General features: G+C 38.1%; 1 protein-coding gene across 1 annotated transcript in view; it reads right to left on the bottom strand.

Moving 5' to 3' along the window:
- Positions 1-27: 27 nt before the first annotated feature.
- CCDC169 (coiled-coil domain containing 169) overlaps positions 28-27530 on the bottom strand; it is a gene marked incomplete at its 5' end in the record, with an annotated part of 42363 nt that continues 14860 nt past the window's right edge. The window contains 9 exon segments of the mRNA XM_067713192.1: positions 28-327; positions 3527-3584; positions 7081-7091; positions 7326-7333; positions 9926-9979; positions 10200-10230; positions 10232-10296; positions 24406-24446; positions 24529-24639. Coding sequence (XP_067569293.1) covers positions 228-327; positions 3527-3584; positions 7081-7091; positions 7326-7333; positions 9926-9979; positions 10200-10230; positions 10232-10296; positions 24406-24446; positions 24529-24639 — 479 coding nt within the window.

Here is a 27530-nt window from a genome sequence, read left to right as displayed (position 1 = left end):
TAGGATATTTTTGAAATCATAAGAATGCTATTAGATGGTATAGGGTCACTTGAGAAAATTACTTTCATACAAGCAAAGGAACAAACTTCTGGAAGAAGAGCTAAAGAGAAGTTCGATAGCTCTTTCTTATCTATTCCAATCCCTGAAAAGTGTGTGGAACACTAACTTCAGAAGTTGAAGATTACAGATGAAAAAAGGGAAGAAATAGTAAACCACACAGTCTGGAATCACAGATTGAGTTTTGGAAGATGGTTTGATCTTGAAATCTTTTTTACTGGTCCTCTCATGGCATTCATTGTCTTCTGATTAACTGAATTACATCTTCCCCTGAAATAAAATAAGTGTTAATGGTGACTTTTCATTCGTCGTTGTGTACAACAAAACGACATTGTATGGCACGTGGGGAGGACTGTATGTTTCACCTAGCTGACCCAGCTCACAGTCCTTCATAAAGAAATTTCCCTATGCAGATTTTCTGCTTACTGTATAATCCTAAACAGCAATATGTTACACCATATCATCTTGTCAAGCTAGAGAGGCAACTAGCTCAAGAGCAGATAATCCAAAGGCTTGGAAGCAGCCCATGAGGCGGCCTAATGTGGAGAGCTTTGTCCAAAGAGGGATGAGATCCCCAAGAGGGATGATACTTGCCTCTGGAAACGTAAATTAAAGCTAGGAAAATACATAGAGAGAGGCCATGAAGTAGAGCAGGGACAAGGTGGAAATAAGGATCCATGAGTAAACCAAAGATATGTGACCTAAAATTACAATAAAATTGAAACTCTGATATATACCAAGGTCTATGATATAAAAGTGATATAGAAAGTGAAGATAGCAGTTGGTAATGAGAAGAAAAATGAAGTGGAGAATAAACTAGGGGTCTATTATACTTCAAATAGTAATAACACCATTTTTATAGCAGATAATCTGTGTCAGGGACTGTTCTAAATTTTATTTATTTATTTACTCGTATCAACTTCACAAAATCCCTATGGTGTAGACACTATCATTAGCCCTGTTAGATAGAAGAAAGAAACAAAGTTATATAGTTAGTAGGTAGATCTGTAATTTGAATTCAGGAAGTCAGAGTTCAAAGTCTGTGCCTTTAATTTCCATTCTATATGGCAAATCACTAAGGTGATGATCCATGAACATCTGCTAAGGTCTTTAAAGCTTCCCTGAATTCTAATTCTAATATCTGTGGGCCCAGTTATATTGGAATTCCTGTTCTTAGATTTCCATGGGATCACCTTTCCCTTACTGACTTACATATCTTTATAAAGCCAACTTCCCCGTATGCTCACTTGATGTAGTAAGAGCCAGCTTCAATTCCCTGCAAGGTGCTTTAAAAAATATTTTTCTCAGCGAGTGATGTCAGCAAAAATGAGGGAATAGAGACCTCCAAAACTTATTTCCTCCATAAAAGCAATGAGAAAATCGGCAAAAATGGTCAGAAGCAACTTTTTCAGAAGTCTAAAAATTAACCAAAGGCTTGCAGCAATCCTGGAGAACTTAATACACACACACACACACACACACACACACAACTGAAACTCTGCAAGAACACTGAGCGTTGTAATATTTTAACTTGCCCTACCCTGCTTTCCTCAGCTCTGTGGTATTGCTGTGAAGAAATTGACAAACTAATCCTAAAATTCATATGGAAAATAAAGGGACTCCGAACAACCAAAACAATCTTGAAAAAGAAGAATAAATTTGAAGGACTCAGACTCACTGATTTCAAAACTTTCTGAAAAGCTAGAGTCATCAAGACAGCATGGTACTGGCATAAGGACAGACTTATAGATCAATGGAATAGAACTGAGAGTCTAGAAATAAACATATGTTTATGGTTAATTTTTTAAAAGGGTGCCAAGGCAATTCAACTGAGGAAGAATAGTCTTTTCAGCAAATGGTGTTAGGACAACTGAATAGACACATGCAAAAGACTGAAATTGGACCCTTATTTCACACCATATATAAAAATTAACTCAAAGTGGATCAAAAAGGAGCTAAAATTATCAAACTCTTGGAAGGAAACCTGTATAAATCCTTATGTTCTTGAATTAGGCAATGATTTCTTAGATATGATACCTAAAGCACAAGCAACCACTAAAGTGATCCTAGGAAGCCAATATCAATTGGACTTCATCATCATCAAAACTTTCAGTCTTCAAAGAACATCATCAAGAAAGGAAAAAAACCCCAAAGTTGGAGAAATTATTTGCAAATCATATATCTGATAAGGTCTAGTAACCAGAATATATAAAGGACTCTTACAACACAACAAAATTAAGACAAACAACTTATCAGTAATTGAAAAATGTGCAAAGGACTTGAACAGATATTTCTCCAAAGATAATATACAAATGGCCAGCAAATGCATGGGCACTAAGTATCTAATGAGGGTCCCTGGAATACAAAACTTTACATGTTGTCACAACTCATTGCTGGAGGAACTAAGTCTTTTCCTATATGATTCCACTGGGGGACTTTTAGACACTTGTGCCTGGTTTCCTCCAAACTTCACCTCATACACCCTTTTCCTTTGATGATTTTGTTTTGTACCCTTTTGCAGTAATAAATCTTGGCTGCGTGGGCACATAGATGCTGAGTCCTGTGAGTTGTTCTAACGAATCATGCACGGGAGTGGTCTTGGGGCCCTCCCAACACAGAAGTATAGTAGTTTCCAGAGGGAAGTCCTTTTCCAGAATTTACTTTAATGTTTTAACTACACTGTATTTCCACTGATGAAAATGTACAAAGATAATGAATTATAATTTAAAGTATTTATGACTACTCAAGGAAGAATACTTATCAATCTAGCCAAATATCGAACAAAATGTTGCTTTCCCATGAATTTTCACCAAAGAAACTTGCTATATTGCATGCATCTAGAATGCCTGTATTTGAAAAGGATTCTGATCTATAGCTAATTTATATCTTCATTTACAATTTTTATATTGTTAAGTTATATATGAAAATCTTCCCTATGTGAGGTAAGGTTATAAAAGACAAGGATTGCCTGAGTAATTCTTCTGTACTTAGTACAGGACCAGGAAAATCCATGTGTAGATATAACCTCCTAAACTCATAAAATATTCCTCTGTTCTTTATTCATTCTTAATTGTTTTTGTTCACATAGGGAAACACAGTTTAAACTGTACTGGCATCTACATTTATTTCAGTGTCCATATTTCCTCACTACAAAGGTTAAGGCTGATAATTTAATTGGATTTATATCGTTGTTAATGGTGTAGTTGTATGCTCTACTTGGGAACAGTATTATTCTAGCTTGGAAACCAAGATCTTATCATGTTTGAGGACGAAAAGCATTCCTGGAACTTACAAAATATATATAAATAGTGAATGGAGAGAACAAACTTCTTTAAGTTCTCTTATCATCTGCTATTTTACATTGTTGCTATAAAATCTGGACGTTCAACATACAATGGACACCTGTTTTGTGAGTACCATTCACACGTGAATATAATTAATTAGAAAGGAAATATATAGTTAGACTTAAGTTTTCACTAGATTCTCTTTCATTCTAGGCAGTTGATCCATCTGTTGCCTTTTATTTATTTAGTTTTTAAAGGGATTAAAAAGAATTTAATTGAAGTATAGTCTACAAACACAAAAGTACACATATAATAAATGTATAGCTTGTTAAATTTTCATAAACTCAACACTTCCATGCAAGTAGCATCCAGATTAAGAAGTAGTACATTATCAATACCCCAGGGACGCCTTATTGTTTTTTTTTTTAACATCTTTATTGGAGTATAATTGCTTTACATTGTTGTGTTAGTTTCTGCTGTATAACAAAGTGAATCAGCTATACATATACATCTATCCCCATATCTCCTCCCTCTTGCGTCTCATCTGTTGCCTTTTAAAACTTGGTAGGAGCCAGAGAACTGAAATACAAATAGTTGAGCATTTATCCTCTTATTTCATGATTGCTTTCAGAGATAAGAGGAATGGTCAATTCCCAATTAACTCTTTCCTAGCCAGGTCCTTTTGTAGCATGACTAAGAGAAGCTGAAGAATAATGGGAAATTCTGGGCTTCTCCAGTATTATCGGGCTTCTCCAGTATTATCATGCTTCTAAAGATTCTGGAAACCCCTCTATCTGAACCCCATAGTCCATGCAATTTTTTAAATAAATATAGAGTAAATTATGAAAATCATATCATCCATTTGGTAAAGACCATTAAAAGTTTTTACAGACACTAAATATAAATAATATATGTACTCTGCCGTTAGGGTTGATAAGACAATAGGAGCTGTAGGTATCTTGAAATGGAAAGACAAGATCAGATTTTCATTTATTGTCTATTTTTAAATTCCTCCAGGATACAAAAGTGGACACACCTTGTGGGTGGTGTAAATATAATCTGCAATTCAGGAAAAATTGAGGCTGATGACCTTGGAGATGGTAACTGAAGCCATGAGTAAATGAGATCATTTGTTAAGAGCACACAGAGAGGTAAGAGAGTCGGTGATATACACTTGGAAAAGCAACTTTTAAGGGATAGGAGAATCACTAAAGATAGGGCCACCATTTAAACAACAGGAAAACCCAGGAAAATATACTGGCATGGAAGTCAAGGGGGGGTGGGTGATAGTTTTAAAAAGTGAGCACAGTTAGCAGTATGAAATGCCTCAGACACGTCTGCTACCAGGAGGCTTGATAAGGAGTCATTGTATTGTATTTGGCTATTAAGAGATAAACTGTGTCAGAACTCAGTGGTGGGGGCAGAAGGCAGCTGAAAGAGGTCGAGGAGTGAATAGCAAAGGCAGTGAGTGTATCCACTCTATCATGAAGTTTAGCTGAGAAAAAGAAAGCTAAGGTAGTAGTTTTATGAGGATATGGCAAAATAGAAGTTTGTTTTTGCTGTATTTTGGTGGAAGAGATGAGCATGCTGCAGACAAAGGACACACCACAGTCAGTGGAAGACAGATTGGAAATATGAGAAAATAATTAGGAAATGAGTCCTAGAGGCAGCAGATAGACTTTGGAAGAAGTATGGAATCCTTTTACTTTAAGGCAGAAGGAGGAACGGGAAAGATGGATAAAGATGTTCATACATTTGAAGGCAAAAGGGAAGGCAGTTGGATTTCACACCTGAGGAACTCTTTGCTTTGTGAAGCAAAAATATTAACTAATTTTCTAAAAGTGACAACTTTGGACCAGAAGATGGAATTCATTCATTTATTCACTCAGCAGATGTTATTGAGCATCTTCTATGTGCCACCACTACATTAGGCACTGGGGTACAAGGACAAATTGTGGTTCTTACAATCTATTGGGGAAACAGCAAAATAAATAGATTGTACAATTAGCTGCCTTAGCAGAGGTTTGCATAAGTGCTTTGTAAGCATACAACCGATGCAACTAATTCTGGCTTTAGGGGGATCCACATGGAATAGTAGCCAATTAAGAACTAGGGAAAGGACATTCCAGACAGAGGGAGCAGCACAGGCGTCAAGGTATAAAGCAGATGATAAACACAGGAATCACATATATCATTGGTCTGGCTGCAGTACAGGGCGTAAGTAAGGACATAGCTGGAGAGGCAGGCCCTGCATGTCAGACAGGACCTTGTAAAACACACTGAGCAGCTTTGCTGAGATCCTTTGGACAATGCAAAGTCACTGAAATTTTATACACTGAAGTGTTCTTCACCTGTATTTCAGAATGATTGCTCAGAGAGCAGAGAAGAAAAATGAGTATGGTGAGGACAAGACTAACAGCTATGCTGTTGAGATTATATCTCAAGTCTACATTTAAACCTGGGAGCTCTATTTTCAAATGAACAATAACAAGATAGAGTTGTCGAAAAAGGCAACGAAACAGCTGGATAGTCTAGAACCTATGTCATGAGGAATGGCTAATGTAACTTAATATTTTAGCTTAGGGGGTAAAAAAAGCTATGAGAAGATGGAGAGCTGTTTTCAAATCTTTGAAAAGCTGTCGTATAGAAAGAGTGTAGACTTCCCCTTCAGAGGATGGAATTAAAAGCGATGGGTTTTAAGGAAGTCTCAAAGAAAAAGAAGAAGGAACAGAAGTTTCAAGGAAGAAAAATAAGGAGTTGATGCTTTAACAGGCCTAAAAATTAGAATTGCCTTACAATCAAACAGAGCTGCCTCAGGTGCCTTATCTGGAAACCAAAGCATTATATTCAACAACTCTCAGATGCATTGCTAGAATTCTCTGTTTGTGGGAATAGAAGTTAAGTTTATTGTGTGTTTCAACAAGCTCTAGTCAGTCTTTCTGCCTGACTCTGAAGTATACAGTGCACTGTACAGGCATACCTTGCTTTACTGCACCTTGCTTTATTGCACTTTGCAAATAAATCTGTAGAAATTTTTCTACAAATTCGAGGTTTTGTGGCAACCCAACACTGAGCAAGTCTATCTGCACCATTTTTCCAATAGCACTTGCTCACTTCATGTCTCTGTGTCACATTTTGGTAATTCTTGAAAAATGTTTCAAACTTTTCCATTATTATTATTATATAATCTGAGAAAAGATTCCTTTCAAAATATTACTGCTCATTGACAATGCACCTGGTCACCTCAGAGCTCCAATGGAGATAGACAACAATTGGTTTTCATGTCTACTAACACAACCCCTATTCTGCAGCCTATGGATCAAGGAGTTATTTTGACTTTCAACTCTTACTACTTAAGAAATGCATTTCGTAAGGCTATGGGCTGCCATAGTGATTCCTTTCATGGATTTCGGTAAAGTAAATGGAAAACCTTCCGGAAAGGATTCACCATTTAGATACCATTAAGAACATTCATGATTCATGGGAAGAGGTCAAAATATCAACATTAAGAGGAGTTTGGAAGAAGCTAATTCCAATCCTCGTGCATGACTTTGACAGGTTCAAGACTTCAGTAAAGGAAGTAACTTCCATCTGATGGAAGTAATGAGAGAACTAGAATTAGAAATGAAGCCTGAACATGTGACTGAATTGCTACAATCTCATGATAAAACTTTCACGGATAAGGAGTTGCTTCATGTAGATGAGCAAAGAGAAGTGGTTTCTTGAGATAGCATCTACTCCTGGTGAAGACTGCTGAAATGACAACAAAGGATTTAGAATAGTACATAGATTTAGTTGATAACAGTGTCAGGGACTGAGAGGACTGAGTCCAATTTTGAAAGAGGTTTTACTGTGGGTAAAATGTTATCAAACACCATTGCATTCCACAGAGAAATCATTCGTGAAAGGCAGCGTCAATCCCTGTGGCAAACTTCACTGTGGTCGTATTTCAAGAAACTGTCACAGCCGCCCCACCTTCAGCACCCACCACCCTGATCGGTCAGCAGCCATCAACGTCGAGAGCAGACCCTCCACCAGCAAAACGATTCTGACCTGCTGGAGGCTCAGATGACAGTTAGCATTTTTTTAGCAATAAAGTATTTTAAAATTAAGGTACGGATATTGTTTTTTAGACATAATGCTCTTGCACTATGGTATAGTGTAAACATAAATTTAATATGCACTGGAAACCAAAAAATTCCCGTGACTTGCTTTACTGTAATATTTGTTTTATAGTGGTGGTCTGGAATCAAACCTGCAATATCTCTGAGGTATGCCTGTATATCCTTTTTTTAATCTTTCATTTTTAAAAACTGAAATATAATTGATGTACAATATTCTGTAAGTTACAGGCATATAATATAGAGATTGACAATTTTTAAAGGTTATACTCCATTTATAGTTATTATAAAATATTGGCTATATTGCTTGTATATTCTTAAAAAGCAATGTCTTATACATGGTGTAACTTAGAAGAATCCTGATATGTGGAAACTCAGTTTCAGTCAAAACAGTGAAGCCAGCAGAAATATAAACAGCAGACTCAGCAAAAAGCTCTAGTTATCTACTAAAGAATCAATTATTTATGTATTCAGCATGGGAAGAACTGCAAATCATTCATTGACCTTTCCAGTCACCATAGTATCCACATGGTCAGAACCATTTTGACTATAAAGATTAACAATTCACTCTAGAGTGAAAATCCTTATTAACATTTACACAGGGAAACAGGATTAACATCTTCCTGGGAAGCTGTTAAAATAGGCTTTGATTGTATGTTCAGTGATCCTGTATAATCAAACTAGGAACTATTCCACCCAAATGATTTTTTCAGATAAACAAAGCTAAAGGAGGATGGCTAAGGCAAGTCCCTGTCACAGAGAGAGGGGCTAGGGAGATCGGGAAAGAAACACAGGAAAATAATATTCACCATTTACTGGAATTAGAACCAATTATGTGCCAAGCATTTCACTCAGTACTTTCCTTACATTATATCTCTAAACCCTCACAAATCCCCTGCAAGATAACTACAGTACCACTGCTTCCCTTCTACAGAGGAAGAAAGAAATTGAGGCCCCAAAAGATTGAACCACAGTTAGGCACAAATGTGGTATTCAAATCCAAATTTGCAGTGACTCCAGAGTCTGCGGTCTTTCATCGTATCACGGCCTCATAAGGGAGGTGGCATTTTGCTACACCTTGAAGGAGGCAGAACTGGAGTGTAAGAGAAACAATGTACTCCAAGTAGAGAACATGGTCTGAGGAAAGGAATGTGGGTGCCAGTGCAGCAGGGCTTCCAGCCAAGCACCCAAAACCATAAAGTTTGAAGTGATCGTCCATTTTCTGGATAAGGGACTACTGTGAGCGATGCTATTTTGTCTCAATTTCCTGCTTACCTTCATTGGCACTAGAAGTCCAAGCCTCCCTTTATCCCCTATTGCCCTGACTCTCATTCTCAAGTTGTTCTATGCATCCCCTTGTCGGCTCCAATCCCCAGTGCTAACTCCCTTCCTCTCAGTCCTTTCATTGAACCTCTGGAGACTCCAGATCAGTGATTAGCCGATTACCTTTCAGCCCTCAAGGTCCTCTACCTCCTCGCCTCATGTAGCTATGTCCTGACGACTCCAGCCCTCTTTCTGGCTCTTCTTCCCTTGACTATCGCTGTTGAAACTCTTCAGAGCTATATCTTAGACTATCTCTTCTTTTCACCCTGTGTATTCTCCCTGATGCATTTCATTCATTCACATGGTGTCATTTACCATCTCTGTGCTAATAAGTTCTAAATCCATATCTTCAATCCTGATCTTTTTTTTTTTTTTCTGAGATTCATATATCCAATTGCTCTTTGGACACTTCCATTTGGATAATGCACACTGAAAATTGAATTTATATGCTAAACTTAAAACATATACCAAAATAAAGTTAATAAACATTAGATATTTAAATGTCAAATATTAAGCCATGTAAGTACTAAAGAGATGTGATGAATGTTATGAAACACTGAGGTGAAGACAGTCTTTTAAACTATGACATAAGAAGCCATAAATAAAAGATAGGTCTGACAACATCAAAATAAACTCTATATACCAACATCATAAATAAAATGAAAAACCAAATGAAAAACTGGAAAATACGTGCAATGTTTTTCATAATTCACTGATCACTTTCCTGTCCTGTCATTTATAAGTATACACTTTCTAGCAATAGCAATGCTGGGTCTATCTTAGACTTCACCATGCATAACTATGAGGTAAAATGCCTTAAGTTTCATGACAGCAGAGGGATAACCACTTATTTGTTTGAATTCTAGCAATTACAAATCAAACTAAAAGAACAACTAAGGAAGCAAATATGCAAAATACACTCTTAATATGGGAAACTTATACTCATTTTTACCTTTTTATTAAAGTTATATGTTTTCCTTTTCACCCTCCATATACAGAAACTTGGTACCTTTGTTTCCCATAATTCCAACAGCTGTTTCCCTACCAAGCCAAACCAATCAAAAACCTAGAAAAGTGAATAACATAATTTACAGTAAGAGGAAACTCTTAGAACTTGGAAGTAAAAAAAACAAAAGTTACCTGAGACCTTTCGGCAAGGTATGTACAGCGCTCACGGCTGGTCTTGTGGTAACCCTAGGTGAAAGATACAGAAGTAAAGAATCCAGCATCAGAGAAGATTTACAATACTAGCGAAACTACTGCTAAGTTAAGTTTATGTCGCTATGCTTTTTTAAAGTAATGTACAAAATAGTTTTGTAAGTATATTGTGAGAATTATATAGTAGGTTTGTAGATAACATACTAAAAATCATGGCAGTTCCAAAGGGACGTCTTAGTATAGAATAAAAACAAACCTTTAACTCTCGTTCCAGTCTCAGTGCAGTCTTTTACTTGATTTTCAAGACTCCTTTTTTCTTTCTCTAGTTGTTTAAGCAATGTATTTAAGGCTTCCTGAAAGTATAAACAGTAAATTTTTACATGTGCTCACATTCTAAATAACAATAAATATGACCACCAATTTCTTCATTGACAAATTCCCTCTCCTCTGTATCAGTCTGTGATTTCAGAAGTCTTTAATATGTACCTTTTCAGTAATAGTAATAATTACAATATTCATTGAACCCTAGCAATATGCCATGTGCTAAGTGCTTTCCATAGATTATTTCATTTAATTCTTATTATAGCCATGGAGATGGCTAATATATTTATTTCCATTTTATTGTTGAGAAAACTGCTAGAGGTTAAATAACTTGCCCAAAGGCACAGAGCTAATAAATGGTAGAGCTGGAATTAGAATCCAGGTAATCTGATTCCGAAGACAACACACACTAACGATTATTGTATGTGTATTCATAAGATTGTTACCAGGGTAACAAAAGCAGAGTGTTAGAACAGGCGATAAGGTTGATAATGAGGGGAATTGTGAAAATATTGTAGAGTAGGACAGTTCTGGAATCTAAGACATCAATCTATCACAAATACCCCTCATCACAGATAGCTGAAGCTGAGTAGAGAAGAAGGTCAGCCAAGTGCCAGAGCAATAATGCACTACACTGATTTGGTTTAAAATTTTAGTTCCTAAACTAATAACTGATCTTTTCCAGTAACTCCAATTATTTCCCATATTCTTTCATATTAGATTTTAAAATCGCCAAGTCAAATTCTACACAACTCCTGTTGGTCATGATCTAGGTCACCGAATTTATTAAAAGACACATTCAAATAAAAATGGAAGCTGCCGATTTAAATCTCCACAGAGCAAACTGCAAGCTATTTTAGAGCGCATACCCTTCTCCTGAAACACAGCTCATTCTTGAAAAAATTTGCTTATTCTCTCTTAGATACTTGTTAATAACTATTAGAAGTGTAAAAATTGTATTAATAGGAATAATTAGGTCAGCTGAAACAGGACAATTTCTAGTCTCTAAAAATAACAGCAGTGATAAAACAAAAATCCTTTGGAAGTGACAATTCTCCACTATGCATATGTGCATCCCTGTTAAAACATGATCAGTGATGTTTCTAAGGCAGGCATTATTTGTCTTCAAAAATTATGCACTGGTGTCCTGAATGGTTTTCAATCCCCCTCCCCCAAATACAAACTTGCTCCAGAAGAAAATCAATGAAAGCCCTGTAAATACAAGAGGATAAGCCGACTGAGTTCGCTATAAAAATCAAACCCTTATGAAATAAACCGATGCTCAAGGATGACAGTTTTTGAAGGGACAATCAGGGAGTGATGGATATAGTTCAAAATTTTGCTGCATAGACCCTTTCTCCAAGGATTCCAAGCTTAGCCTTCCATAGTAATATGCTTCACTTACATCATTTGTTAAATACATTTTTAGAGATGTACAATAGGATCTAATCATTTTTAATATTGAGTCAATGGGAAAATGCACTCCAAATTCTAAAAGGAATTAATTTACAAATAAACAACTGGAATAAAATTATTTTTATATTAATGAGATATGGTCCAAAACTGAAGGAGATATGGTCCAAAACTCTAGAAGCTCATACAAGAAATGTAGATAGGAAAGACATAAATTCAAGAGCTGAAGCAAAGTATTTGAGCAATAAATAAGAGGCAAGGTAAGATCACTAGGGAAGGCCTTGGTTAGCAAAGGCTTGGTGTATGCCAGTTTCGGGAGTCTACACACTGGGAGCTATTGAAAGTTATTAAAGAAGTGACATGATGAAAGCAGAGGTTTAGGAATATTAATCGAGTGGCAGTTTCTATGACAAAAGGATGATTTCTGTTACTTGTTGGTGTGGATTTGCAGTTTTAACCCTTGAGGTTTAAGCATTTTTAATCTGCTTTCTCTGTGTTAGAATATATCTTGCTGCTATTCCCATGCAGACTGGATTCCTTGTCTTGTCTCCTAATTTTACAATTCATTTATTTATTAAAAGATTTTCATCAAGCACCTCCTGTGTGTCAGGCATTGTGGTAGGGATACCACAGAGAGAATTACAAACCTAGGCCCTATCCGCACGAAGCTCAGAGTCTAATAGGGTGCCTATTAAACCACCAACGTGGTTTACATTGGTGAATGTTACACGTAAGCTTGAGAAGAATCTGTATCCTGCTGTTGTTGGATGGAATATTCTATAACTGTCAATAGACTGAGTTGATTGATAGTGATGTTCAGCTCAGCTATATCTTCATTGATTTTTCTGCCTTCTTGATTTATCAGTTGCTGACAGGAGGTGTTACGTCTCCAACTTTAATAATGGATTTGCCTGTTCTTCCTCCAGTAATTCATCACATTTACCACATAAGTGTTCCTATCAGTTTGTGTTTGCGGCAGCTTCTGTTCCAGGTTAAGCAGATCTCGGTGACTCTCTGGATTTGTCTATTCATACAGATTTTGGGGGGGGAATTTTTCCTGCAAATTCAGATTTCTAAGGAGTCAAGAAGAGTCATTGATTTTCAGGTTATCCACCTTTTTCTGTTATGACATGACTGATGACTCCCAAGCACTATACATATTGGAGCTGAAACCAGAAGTCACAAACTTCTTGAACCTCTTTTCTAATTGGAATGGAAAGAGTCATTCTCCAAATCAGTGGCTGCATACCCTTATGTTGAAGACTTGTTAGTCTGCTCTAGCAGTGATACCACATCTGGCAAAACAGTTGGTGCTACTAATTGGTTAAGTCTGCAGTAGCCTACAGTCTCTCTCCAAGATACACCTAGTTTATACAGGGGTCAGACTGGCAAATTAAACAGAGCTATGTTAGGCCCTCTTCCTTGGGATAACAAATTGTTCTTGTTTTACAATTTTGGCCCTGGGTGGGGAAGGCACAATTTCTCCCATTTCCATTAGGTTTTCTGCACCATGATAGCTTTTACTTCAGAGATGAGGGCCCAATGGAGGGTTAACTTCAACTGCCAAGTATATCTACTTCAATTACTTAGGGACTGGAAAAATTATCACTGTGGGAGTAGGGGAGTCCGTGGGCACATTGGGTCCAGTGTGATTTGGACTTCAAACACAGATTGCCATTCTGGGGATCAATGTCAACTCAGACCTCAAAATGTCTGGTTATTTCCTTTCCCACAGTGTACAGTCACCTGTAAAAGTGGTCAGAGGTCTGTTCAGGGGAAGACTGGAGATATTGTCAAGATATGTACTTGGACTGATGCTGTGGGGTCCTTCCTTTTAGGAACCCAGCCACTTCTTTGGTCTATGATTTCTGGATCTGAAAATTGGTTCAGGTCTGGGAAATGAGCAAACAACTATGTCTTCTATTGGGTTAACTGTCCTCAGCCTCTCCTCCTCCATTCTTAATTTCTTTTAATTATAGCTGTTGAACAGCACCATCATGAATTGGCTTGGCAGCCAGGATTGGAGGTGGGGCAGCTCCTGAGGCTGGGGGGAACTGGTTGCCTTGCTGGAGAGAGGCCTGTCGAGCACCTTCCAGGACAGTGAGTGCTCTAGCCCTTACTAGAGCTAGAGGTGGGCCACCTCTGCCCATCCAGAGGGTCCAGGTGGAGTTGTAGAGCTGACATCATCACGAGCATCCATCCAGCTGTCCTGTCACAGTTTTAGGATCCCTGGTTATCCCCATCAGGGCCCTGCCCTTCACATAACAGGCCTGCTTGGACTGGGTATTCAAATGCCTCTGGAGCTCTGCAACCCTCACAATCGGGTCTTCAGCCTCGCTGTTCTATTGTGGCTGCCCTTTCACTACTGGTACAGATGGCCTCTTTAGAAGCTACCACAAAGGCTCTCTGCTGTTCACTCTTAGATATTAAGTGCTTGCTAACTATTCTCAGCCTCTCATTATCCTTATGAAGGATGACAATACAATTGGGCAATAATCCCATATTTTCCAAATGCCTGCATCATGGCTTCTTCCACAGTATTTCCCTACATGAGAACATTTTCCAAGGTCACCATCAGTGAAATCTTTAGCAACTCAACAGCCACACTGAGCCAGGTCTACTGGTGCCACATCTACTAATCAGGACAGCCCCTACTGCCTGCTACATAGTGAGCCAGTGCCAAATCCCATCTAAGCTCCTGTTTTCTCATGTCACTCCCAGTACCTCTAGTTGTAGATGTGGTCTTCTGAGAAGCAGATAACAAGATGGGGTTAAATGTGAAAAGATTCTATTATTAGAAATGTCTGTGTGAAAGGAAACAGGGAAGGAACAGGAGAGGGCTGGGAAAGTAGTCAACTGTAATGCAAGTCTGACCCCCAGTGAAGGGGAGAGGGAGAGAAGGTCCTGGAAGTGGAAGCATCCCAGGCAGGCATGCAGCCTAAGGAAAGTCTGGCAAAGCCAGCAGGGAATCCTTAAGCCAAAGTCACTGACAGTGGGGTCCCATATTTCCTAGGAATAGGTCTTCCTTGGTATCCCCACTGCACCTGATCATGGGCCTGGAACAGCCTGTGGGAGGTGAGGTCTTGATGAAAAGCAGGGATGGATTTCGAGCCCAACACCAAGGGTCCTCAGTCAGTTAACCTTCCTGTTCTGGGAAGTCTGTGAGGTGCATTCTCTGAGTGGACAGACTGACTGCTTTTCTTAAGGGCATTTCAGTTTTTCAAATGAAGAATCCTCCAATCTCCTACTCTTTGAGGGTTAATCCTAGCTGCTGGTTTTCTGGGAGTAGGGCAAGTTGGAGAGAGCTGAGAGTTCCATTATCCAGATCACATATTTTCATTTAATTATATTATTTTAGACCTGTATCTCACTCTCACCCTCATCTGTGCCTGAAGGCCCAAAGTCCAAAGCTACTGCAGCTTAATTTTTTTCCAGAAAATAGACGACTGACTGAAGGAGAGTATCCTGGCACATGGGGTGGCAGAGGGGTCCCAGTAACTAACTGCTCCATGTACGTATATATGTTCAATTAATCTCTCAGTTTCCAGCTCCATCCTCACCTCCACCTTCTTCAGCACCTGGTGCTGCCAAGTTCTAAGGCACTAAGTGGGTCTGAAGAGTGACTGCTCTAATTTCACTGATATTCCTCTCGGCAGGCACTTTGCTGTTTCTTCCTCAACTCTAAGTCAATGACTATTCCTCCAACTGAGGGTCTTCCAAAATTTGTTAATACGTTTGTCCAAACGCATAGAATGTACAACATCAAAAGTAAACCCTAGGGTAAACTATGGACTTCGGGTGATTATGATGGGTCAATTTAGGTTCATTTTGATGAGTGATGTCGATAAGGGGAACGGCCATACATGTGTGGGGTAGAGGGTATATGAGAAATCTCCATACCTTCCTCCCAATTTTGTTGTGAACCCAAAACTGCTCTAAAAAGTAAAGTGTTATGTAAGTAAATAATTTTAAAAATTGCCTAGAGAGAAAATGAGAACACATTTTGGATTTTGCAAAACTACATTAGTCATTAAGTACCTTGGACCATTAAAAGCAATACATTTGTGATTCCAATTATAAAATTATTATACACATCAGAAATCCTTTAAAAATTATAAAACCATAATATAATAACCTTAAGGTTCATTCTAGAGTTTGATTCTTTATTTTACTTACTTCAAAATAAACTAGTATTTAAAAACGATTTCATCATAGGCACATAGTCTCTCATCCCATCACTTCCAGTTCATTAGAAGACCCACAACTTAAAGTTCTTGGTCTTCCCAAGGAGCTGGTTTTATCTGATTATATAATCAGTCATGATGTACTAGAAAACTGCAGCCTAAAAAGATATCCTAAAGCTACAGCTAAATTGAAGACACCACTAGAAACTACCCAGCCCACCCCAAATCACGCACACACAAAATTAATTCTTACTATCATGGAAAAGCTGTTCTGTTTTGTTTTTGAAACTAAACAGATCTTAGCATTCCAAACAGTATCATACTTCACCTATATTTATGTCTTAATTTGCTTGTAAAAAGTCACCTTCCAACAGGAGATTGAAACAACACGGAAAGAATAAGAAATTTCAGGGTACTATTCACATACCTGAAATCAAATATACTTAGATTTTTTTTAAGTCCCTTTCATCTATACCAAGTGGAAAAGAAGCTCTATTAGCCACTTATTTTTTTTTAAAACAATCGCAATTACTATACTGAGGAGCACATAAAAACTACAAGCTTAAAAAATCACTCTATTGAATGCTTACAAGAGAAAACCCTGAGAATACAATTAATCACAACTCCTAGATATGCTGTACCTCTTAGTGAAAGCAACTGCAACAATGAATGAGCACGCCGTTCTGCATGCTTAAATGACAAGCGCCCCCTGGTGGACAACATTGTTATTAGATTTATAAATAAAATCTGTAGCTTTTCTCTGATTTGAGGCTACACCTGTCTCCAAATTAACCATTCTGATCTTTGGGGAGAACACGAATCTGGTGATGCCTATAACATAATACCTCATATTGATTCTACAGACTTAGTTTTTAGCTAATTGAACCTTTCTTTAAATGCCTTAAGCTTATATTTATAAGGACGTAGTAAGGATTTGAATTTCGGCAAATTGGCTTTCTAGAAATTGATTCTCTACAAATTGACCAAGAGTCCTGCAGAGGACATTTGAGGTGAGACTAGATATCTTCCCTCCCTTGTGCCTCCCTCCACCAGGCCGTCTTGTTGGTTTTAGGAGCGGGATCTCCTGTGCTCTAACCATCTGATTGACAGAGCATGTGTGCTGGTAAGAGGTTTCCTTGAAGGGTCCAAGTTGTCTGGATGTAGTGGAAAACAAAGGAGAGTACACTGATGGAAAAATTAGAAGCAGAGAGAAATAGGGGTGCTATGGTCTGAATGTTTGTGCCCCCCCAAATTCACATATTAAAATCACATATTAAAATTCACATATTAAAATCACATATTAAAATCCCAACGCCTGATGTGATGGTATCATGGGAGATGCTTAGGTTATGAGGTTTGAGCCCTCATGAATAGGATTAATGTTCTTATAAAATAGATCCCCCAGAGCTCCCTTACCCTTTCCACCATGTGAAGACACAGCAAGAAGGCGTTGTCTATGAACCAGAAAGCGAGCCCTTACCAAGCACTGAATCTGCTGGTGTCTTAATCCCGGACTTCTCAGCCTCCAGAACTGTGACAAATAAATTTCTGTTGCTTATAAACCACCCAGTCTGTAGTATTTTTTTTTAACAGCCCAAACAGACTGAGATAAGGTGTCATTGATTTTGATTCCAGATGAGTCAAGGACCAAGACTCCCGCTGTCATAGAGTTGACCACAGGGAAATGGTGGAAGTTGGTGATAAAGACTTTATAGTAACTCTTGTCGCAAGACATGCTGTCTTGCACATCTTTCTCTGAGGGATATAAATTCCTTAAATTGGTTTGTTTCTTTTTCCCAGATTGTGCTCTGTAATAGAACCTATTGAAATGCCTGCTAAAAAGACCAATGTTCAGGGCTTACCCTAGACCTACAAAATGAGGATCTCTGGGAGTAATGCCCAGAATGTATACTTTCAATAAATTATCCATGTGATTCTTATAGAGTTTGAAAATTAAAGAAACACTACTCGAAAGACTGACCAGCAGCTAAGGATGCAGCAGTGCTGGGCAGTAAAGGGAAGTTGGGAAGTAGAGGAGCCAACCCTCTTTCCTGTTTGTGGCACAGTATCAGAGGTACTAAGCTTGACTTGGCCTGAACAAGCTAATCTAGGAAACAAGACATGCACTGCCAAATGTGAGTAGTGACAGTAAAGCACTGAAAGATTACTCAATTTATTGCTGGGGAACCCTCTGCAGGGCTGCACGGTGTGAGCCATCAAGCTCTGATAAAGAGCACAGTGCACCCTTAGCTCTGTAACCTAACTACCTAACTAGAGATTAATGAAGAGGCCTGGAGAGCCAGGTCAGAACCTGAGAAATAGCTATTGCTCATCAGAGGTGAAACAGCCAGATTAGCCTTAACTTTTAGTTATTTGGTATGCTTAAAACAGATTCTAGCCTTCCAGAAAGGCTACAGATCTTTGCAGGACACACCTGCAAATTCCTGATACATTAGGGAGCCTCTACATTCTTTTTCTGGTGGACACAAACAGGAGGGGCTAGAAAATGTACACCCAGCTAGCCCAAGGGAAGTAAAGGTTCTGTGCTTTTTATTAGAAGCTTTAACTCCCTGCAGAAGCCCCTGCTTTCTGGGCAGGTACAAAGAACCACAAAATTCTGCGAGAGCTTTAAGAAGGTACCAGAAGATTCACAACTGTGTAACAGCAGAGCTAAATAAGTCAAACAGATTGCACATCTCTGGGCCTTACCCTTGCCCTTATTCCTTCCAAATAGATTAAGGTTAATCTCACAACAGACTTGTTTTAATGAAATTTTACTTCTCCTTTATCAAGGGAAGGAAGGAAGAGAACTAACACGCTGCTCACTCTGTCAGCCACTATGCTTTTGGCTTGACATATCTCTAGTAGTCTGCATGACAACCTTACAAGAGAGTTTAACTAACTCTATTTTACAGATGAGGAAATTAAGCCTCAGAGAGATGAACTAACTTCCTTAGTGTCCCATAGTTTGAATTTGAACCAGAACAGTTTAATTCCAGAAGCCATGTTTCCATGGCTTACACTCACTCCATTTTCTCACTCCTACTTTCCTCTGCACCACTTCTTTCCCCCAATATCCTCTCTTCTGGTTAGCACTTGCTTACATCCTTCGCCTCTGAATAATTTGCCCAAACTATGGACCATGCGCTCTATCCTACCCTGCACCAGAAGTTTCCTGGAGAATATCCTTTTGCTGATCATTCATAAACCTTCTCCTCCCTTGGCTTCTGGGATGCCACTCTTGCCCACTTCTCCCCCTCATCCTTTTTCAATATTTTTCCTTCTCATTGATCTTCACTGAATTACCTTAAATGTTAGTATTTCCCAGGGTTCAATCCTCAATCCTATTTGTGAGACTATATATTTTTGCCTGAGCAATCTTTAAACTTTCATGACTTCAAGTGACACTGATGACTCCATGGCCTCTATTTCCAGAGAGACAACGTTCTGCAGTCTAAAACTATTTCCAGTTGCTGACTGACCACTGGTATCTGTGTAATATATACAAACCTAAGTCATTTCTTATTATCCCCACCAGTTCTGATTTCTAGAGCCCTGCTCCTTTTAATCCACAAAGTTATTCAAGCTTAACCATCCTCAAATCCTCTCCCACTCTCACCCGAGTATCTAGATACGTATAAAATCCACATTCCTCAACATCTCTTCAATCTGTCACCTCTGCTCCATCCCCATATACTACTGTCCAAGCTGAAAAACACCTTCCCTTAGATTATTACAAGAGCATCCTAACTGGTTTTCCTGCTTCAAGTCTCACCCATCCCTGGGGAGTCCTGGGGGGTGGGGTAGGAGATGACTTTAAAACTGTATACAAAATACTTCAGTAGCTTCCCATCACATATAAAAAGTTCACACTCCCTAACATGGATACAAAATCCTTTATTATGTAGTCCTTGCATGTATTTCCAAGCTCATCTCCCATCACCTCTCTTATTTATTCCTGACATACTGAGCTAACTGTAGACCTGGGGTGTCTTTAGATAGATCGATCCAGAGTGACGTTATCTTTATTTGAAAATTTGAATATGTGCATATCTCGTGATCTAAAAACTCCGCTATAAGTGTGCTAGAGCAGCGGTTCTCAAACTTCTGTGTGTATTCGAGTTAGCTGGAGAACTAATAAAGACTGCAGAGGTAGCAAGCTGGATAAAGAATGGGGCTGAACTTTATATTTTTATGAAGTTCTCCAGGTGATTCTGTTACTATGGAAGTTTGAGGACCACTGCCCTAAAGCAAGAGCCAGCAAATTACAGCCTGGGCACCAAATCTGGCTGCGGCCTGTTTTTGTAAAGGAAGATGTGTTAGAACACAGCAGTGAAAATGTGTAGTTGCAAGGGAGATGGGGTGACCTACAAAGCTGAAAATATTTACTCTCTAGCCTTTGCAGAAAAGTTAGCAAAGTCCAGAGGAACACTCTGTACTCAGAGACATTTATAAGGATGTTCACCTTGGCAATGTTTGTCATAGTGAGATTTTGAAAAGTCTTCAATGTACTGAAATAGAGGAATGAATACATAAATTAGGATATATACATCTAATGGAATACTATACAGCAGATAAAATTTACTAGATCTTTATGTATTAACATGGATAGAATAAAAAAATTAGAAGAATGCCACATACAGCATGATTTTTTTATATGAATGTTTAGACACAATATATGTAGAAAGGTATTTTATTATTTTTGTGTGTGTGTGGTATGCGGGCCTCTCACTGTTGAGGCCTCTCCCGTTGCAGAGCACAGGCTCCAGACGCGCAGGCTCAGCGGCCATGGCTCACGGGCCCAGCTGCTCCGCGGCATGTGGGATCTTCCCGGACCGGGGCACGGACCTGCGTCCCCTGCATCGGCAGGTGGACTCTCAACCACTGTGCCACCAGGGAAGCCCTAGAAAGGTATTTTAAAATAAACTGGAATGGCATATACTAAATCCAAGATCATCTTGCCTCGACTCTATAAAGTATTTTCATTAAAAAAGTTGAGGTCAAAAAGTGACAAAAATCCAAAGATTTGCAAATACTACAATATATTTTTTGCCATATTGTCCTCTGTGGGTTTTGTTGTATTTAAAATTGAAACCAGAAATACCCTAAACTATTTAACTATAGGGGAAAGTAATTGAACATTAATAATCCAATGCAATGGAATATAATGTAGCCCTTAAAAATGTACATGAAGAAAACATAAGAAATAATTTATTTAATTGTCCATGGTGAACATACCAATAGAATACAAAATTGTCCATGAAGTAAGGTTACAATTACATATTTTTTTAAAAGTGCAGTCCTTTTTTTTATTCCTTTTTTTCCCTTTTGGTTGTCTTATCTATTGAGTTGTTCTTTTTAATCAATATATATACATACCAAAAATTACTAAGAAGACAACAGTAGATGTGTTTAACTTAATACTTTTCTTCTATTTTCCAAATAATACTAAATAAATACATATTACCTTAAAATGAAATGTGGTGATAGAGCTTGTGTGTGGCAGATGGAACTGACTGCACATCCAATGTCCATCTTCCCCTTCGTCCTACTATGCTCAGTTAAAACACTACAAATCTCAGCCTTCCTTGCAAACATGGGTGGCCAGGTGATAAAGTTCTAACCAATGAGATGTACAGGGAAACTGCTGGGTGCAGCTCGTTAAGAGGAAGCTGACTTGACTAGCTTTCACCTTTCCCTTTTCCCTTCTCCTACGTCTTTCCTTGAATGAGACTGTGAAGCAAGTGAGAAGCCATCTTGTGAGCATGGGGACAAAGCCACTCATTAAAGGACGGCAGAGTGGAAAGTCAGGAGGAGTCTGGATTCCTGAAGGCATTATAGAGCCACTGCACCAACCCTGGACTGCATACCTTCCACCTTTCCTGTTACATGAGGAAAAGCTCCAAAATACCTTACTTGTTTAAGCCTTTCTCCTATATGCAGCCAAACATAACCCTTAACTGAGACATCTTGCTAAAATTAAAGTTTAACAAATTATATCACTGTAAGGCACTTTAAAGTTTATCTAAGCATACTGCCTTCAGATGAGAAAAGCAATCTTCAGAAAGGTTGAAGGCTTGAAGCCCATCTGTATCCAAACAAGGACTAGAACCCCACTCTCACTTAAGTAAATACTTTTTTCTAAAATATTAAAATCAAGTCCACTTTAGTGGTCCAGGTTGAAAATAACTTATTGGATGTTTCATATTTCTTTTTCTAATGAGAATATTTAAAGAAATTAGACATGCACAGGTCAAAAACCAGTGCTCATCCTTCTGTTGCTCATAAGCAAAGCTGCACTTTGAAGTTACTCAAAATCAGTATTCAAACTAACTGACATCAGTTTCTTAAGTATGTGGGTTCAGGTTACTCCTAAAGACTAAGCAATCTACAACAAGGATAGAGAGTCAGTAAATTTACAAATAGCATTTGAAGTCATACTCTGTCCCACAAAACAACTAATTTAGGCCCTTTTCTCTGATTATCAACCTAACAGAAAACCAAAAATGTTTGTATTACACAAATGGTACATGTCTGAATCTCACAAATATTGTCTCTGATATAAAGAATAAGACTATTGCTTTTGTCCTCGGAAAAGAGAGATTTCTTTCCTATCCTGGATATAGGATTTTTGGATCCCCAATGCTTTTTGCTCAGTAGTTGGCTACTTCCATCACCAACTCCCTGGTTAGATTCCTAATCCCTGCTCTTCAGACAAATGCCCCCTGGATTCCACTGTGTAAGAAAACCCAGGTACTCAGGGCATCTGCCCAGAGAATAGAGAGGACTAGCTCTTTAAGAGCCTGAACTTTCCTTCTGCTTAGTATGTGGCCCCACTCTTGGTTCTTCTAACATTTCTTTTGTTCTTTACTGAAGAGAAATGTAATTCTCTGCCTCCAGATCTAAACCTCTTAGAGAAAGACATTTTCTTCAAGAATAACACAAATTCATCAAGGGAAATAAGTGTATTTTTGTGAACATGAATAAATTACAGAGTCTGAGGTAGCAATGAGGAAACTGATTAAATGCTTCTTAGATATGCTACAGAGTCTTCTCCCATGTCACACCAGCACTTGTTGCTACCCTCCAGGAGGCTAGATACCCCGTTTCTTGAGCTATGACTGGGGGTAGGCTGTCAAGAAGCAGGAAGCCAGAATATATTATATTCTGTAGGTAGAACTTGATATTTTATATTCTGTAGGTAGTAATAAAATTCTACCTACAGTTAAGAAACACTAAGCTTAAAAGAGCCCTTGCAGCAATTTCTTAATACCACAAGATGGAGCTATGACTCCATGGCAGAGGACAAAACTTCACCACTTTTCCAACGACAAAAAAACACACGTTATTTTCCTGACTTTCCAACACACAGACATAAGGGTATTTCTGGGTTGTAAATAACAGAGAGGTCTGCAAAAAAGTTAATTTCTCCCTCAATTCATTAACAAAAATACAAGATTTTTCTGTGTCTTTCACTAAAGGTTTGCAGTTATTCAAAGAGCGCTCTCCATAAATGCCCAGGGCTTCTGTGAATACAGCAGGCAGCTTAGTGCTCTACATACAGCTACTGAGAAACACATTATTTCTGATCAGCAGTATCAAACGGCTGTTGGTATAGCAGAGTTAAATGGCAGAGGTTTAAGAGGGAGAGACTCTGACTCCACATTTCCAGACTGTGTGAAACTGAGTAAATCATTCAATCTCTTTAAGCTTAGAATCACATGTATTAAAATAACAATATAAAATTGTATGTCATGGGGTTTGTTGCAAGACTGAAATAATGTACATAAGTTAATTTGCATATTACATATGTTTAATTTAGGATGAGTTATTATAATTATTAGTGTAATATTAAGTCCTGCCAATTTAGCTGAGTATTGTATTTTCATTTTCATGCAAAGTACCCTTGGTTTATTTACGAGATTTCCATGTTTTTCTGAGTATTCTTGAAATAAAAATTCAGAAAGAGTTCAACGTAAGTCATGCTTTGGGCCTCCTCTACATTAAAAAAAATATTAACAAATATTTGAATGAATGAAAAACAAACGAATACTCTTTGTAAAGTAGAAAACATAAATTCATTTATCGGAGATTTAAATTACCTCTCAAAAGACGAAAGATGTCACTAGGGCAACCAAAAGAAAAAGTAGGTGAAGCAGCCCAGTGCGGTTACAGGGTAATTTATGGGTTCTAGGAACTAGAATGGAACTGCTTTAGATGGGTATGAGAGAGGTATTTCTGAGTTAAACAGTCTCTTTCAGGTTGTAAGGAATACACTCAGGTTTCCCCCCAGCCTGACCACTGAGATCCTTTCACTTCCATTTTGTTTGTACCTGCAACAGAATCCCTGCCCAGCTTTTTACAAGAGAGACCAAGCTGAAGGCCTTGTTTCTAGGATTCTTTACATCACAGGAAAACTCCACTGAATAAGATATTTTATTTGGACCTTGTCACAGTCTTTAAACTTTTGTTTGAAATCTGTCTGGGGAAAAGTACACATAATTTCCTTCAATTATTCCTTTTGTTTCAACATCTTTTACTCACCACTGGCATGCATTCATAGACACGAATAGAAGACAGTCTGTCTACAATAAAGCAAATATGAGCAACTGACGTTTTATCAATTTTAACTCCACTTATAAAACATATATAGAGGCGCTTCTGTACCTGAAGGATTTCCACAGATTTTTTCCATTTTCTCTTTGAGAGAAACAATCTGCTTTTCTAGTTGGTCATTCAATTCAAGTTGTGTCTCATAACGGGTTTTCCATTCACCACCTGAGTGAAGAGGTGGGGATGGTCAAGCTCACCTCACCACCTCTCATTTATTCATTAAAACAACATTAATTAGCTCAGTCCTACTCCATTACTATACTGGACTTTATTAGTAACACAGATGCACTGGAGGGAACTCATGTCTAAGCGTGCGTTCTCCGTTACACAGGATCTGTGCAGACACCAGACTCACCTATTCCCACCCAGCAGGCCTCACTGTCACTATTGTGATTCCTGGTCTTCTTACTCTCCACCCCCTTTTGTCTTTAGTTCCTTGTGTATCCTTATAAGGAATTCTATTAGAGGAAATATCAGGAACATGTTTCTTTCCTTGGAACTTGAAATATCCATATATTACAGCCTAAGGAGTACTAGCTTCCCGTCCAATGTCATATTCATTTTTTTCCTTTGCAAAAGAATTCTGAAGTCCGTTCAACAACTACCAATTATTTGTTTGCTGTGTTAAAAGCACACAATACCTTACATATAAACTAATTTAATCCTCATTTACAAAAACTGACCCATTTTACAGATGAGGAAAACAAGGTTCAGAGATGTCAAATAACAGTATTAAGATGACAAAGTAATAAATGGGGAACTGGGGTTTCAACCAGTTTGTTCTGACTTGAAAGTGTGTCCTCTTATCTGCTGTGTTATGGCAACACTCTTTACCTTCGGCTACCTATTCAGGTATCTTCTCTTATCTGTAAGCAGTTTTCTTTCACTAAATCCCTTTGGCTACTGAGGCCAAAACATTTGTCTTCTTGCTCTGTGAGGAGGAGGAGGATGCAGCCTAGAATTAAAACCTCCTTTTCGGCTCCAAGGCCCAAAGCTAATTTTTTTTTTTTTTTTTTGAGTCTTGAAAGTCACACTTTGTAGAGAGAAAAAATGGTGTTTCTAAACTTTAAATGCTCTTTGCATATATGGGGCAACTTCTGCTACATAATGGCTGATGGAGGAGTCTAAGCAGAAAGATTTACTAGCTCACACCATTGCCAACCTCCGCAACCTTAACACAACCCTGCCCTCACTCTCATTTCTAATCAGATGTGGTCTACCAAAGAGAGGGGCAGGAACGCTCTTCCAAACCGGAAGTTCAAAGTCAATCCAAATGCTTAATAAGTGGATGGAGACCCAGAAAACTGGAGATTGATAAAATTTTTGCTTTCTTTTCACATACCAGCATTGCCCCCCACACACAAATTTGGTCAGCTTCCTGCTGTCAACTGTTTTCTTTTTCTGAAAAAGGACCACACTGAGTTTGACTTTCCCTGCCACACTTTGTTCTGTGATAAGCCAGAAGTACTGATTTCATACTGGGGTTTGTAATTTTTACAAATTTTTTGAAAAATAGTTTTTCATCTGTCTTTAAAATGCAATAATGTTTAAATTATGCTTTCAACTGGGAATAAGATTAGCAATTCAAAATAGCAAGTTTCTGGAATAATCCTGATACTAAGGAATGTTCAGAGCCATCTAAAACCAGCCCAGGTAAGAGATGTGGTGGTCTCATTAGATGGTCACAATAAATGTGACCCTAAAAAAGATGATCCTTGACCTTGAGCACCACAGCAGCCAACCTATCAAGGCCTAAGGTGTACTTAACTATCAAAATACAGATTGTGAGGATAAAAATTTAGCAGAAACATTTGTGTCTCTTGGGAGAAAAAATACCCTGAGCAGTAACTCCATGAAACCACTGCTTTTGCAGTAATTCTAAAAACAAACAAAAAACAAGCACTGTACCTTTGAAGGGAAAAATTAAATTGCTTTGCAGTCTCAAAGAGGGATCTTGGCTAGAATCACTACAATGAAAAACAAAATCAAACAAAAATTGAAAAATTCTAGAAATATGCTTCATGGTCAAAATTGACCTTAAAAGAGGAAGTTCATAAAGCGAGAGAATATTAGGTGGAGGCTTATCTTTCAGATATGGACATTTTTTTCCCAAAGAGAGATAGCACGTTAACAAAAACAAAACAAACAAAGCCCAACTAAACAACAATGCCAAATAATAATTTTTAAATTGTTAAGAAGAACACAGTTGAACTGATTGAAACTTGACCCTACATGGACATTCATGTTTGTGTTGTTCACTATATTTATGATTACAGTGATGGAGTTATATTAACTTGAAAAGACTTTGTAAAATAAGAAAATGTTAACAAGGAAAGGAAAGAGCCTACTATGTGGCACTGTACGAGGCACTAGGGATTCAAAAATAAAATAGACACAATCCCTGCCATCAATCAGCAGTAGGAGAAGTTGGGGGGGTGGGGAGTATAGAAACATAGCCAGAACATTTAAGAAATTTTTGGTTAATTGGTTGTAATGGTACACAAAGAAAGATATCCAATCTGGAAGGTGGCAGAAGGGAATCAGAAATGGAGAGGTCAAGATTGAAGAGGGACAGAAAATGCTTCTTGGGGGGAATGACACCTGTTCTAAGCCAGAGAGGGTAAAAAAGAATATTCAAACAGCAAGAACTGCATGAACAAAAATGCCAACATGTACAAAAAGGGGGCACGGTGGAAAGACTATCTCTTTGAGTAAAGTTGCCCCCCAGCAAAATTTCAGAAGACTCCATGAGGAAAAACATCCCCAAAGTAGGACTAGTGGGTTTAAGCCATGTCTCCACCAGTTTATTTCTGTGATCCTGAGCAAGTTACATTTCCTGTGCCTCAATTTCTCAACTGTAAAATAAGGATAATTAAAGTTCCTACACTATAGGATATTGACAGGATTAATTAAAACATGTGAAGGCTTAAAGCAGTGCAGGGCACACAGAAATTGCTATAAAACTTAGTTGTTTTTGTTATTATTATTTTTATCATCATAAGAAATTTACTGCAAAAATTTTTCCCCAAAGGGTAGTACTACACTGCTATCAGTAA

This window comes from Pseudorca crassidens, chromosome 18 (assembly GCF_039906515.1).
Source record: "Pseudorca crassidens isolate mPseCra1 chromosome 18, mPseCra1.hap1, whole genome shotgun sequence".
Taxonomy (NCBI): Eukaryota; Metazoa; Chordata; class Mammalia; order Artiodactyla; family Delphinidae; genus Pseudorca; species Pseudorca crassidens.
Note: the sequence above shows the minus strand (reverse complement) of the source record. Positions and strands in the feature narration are given on the sequence as shown.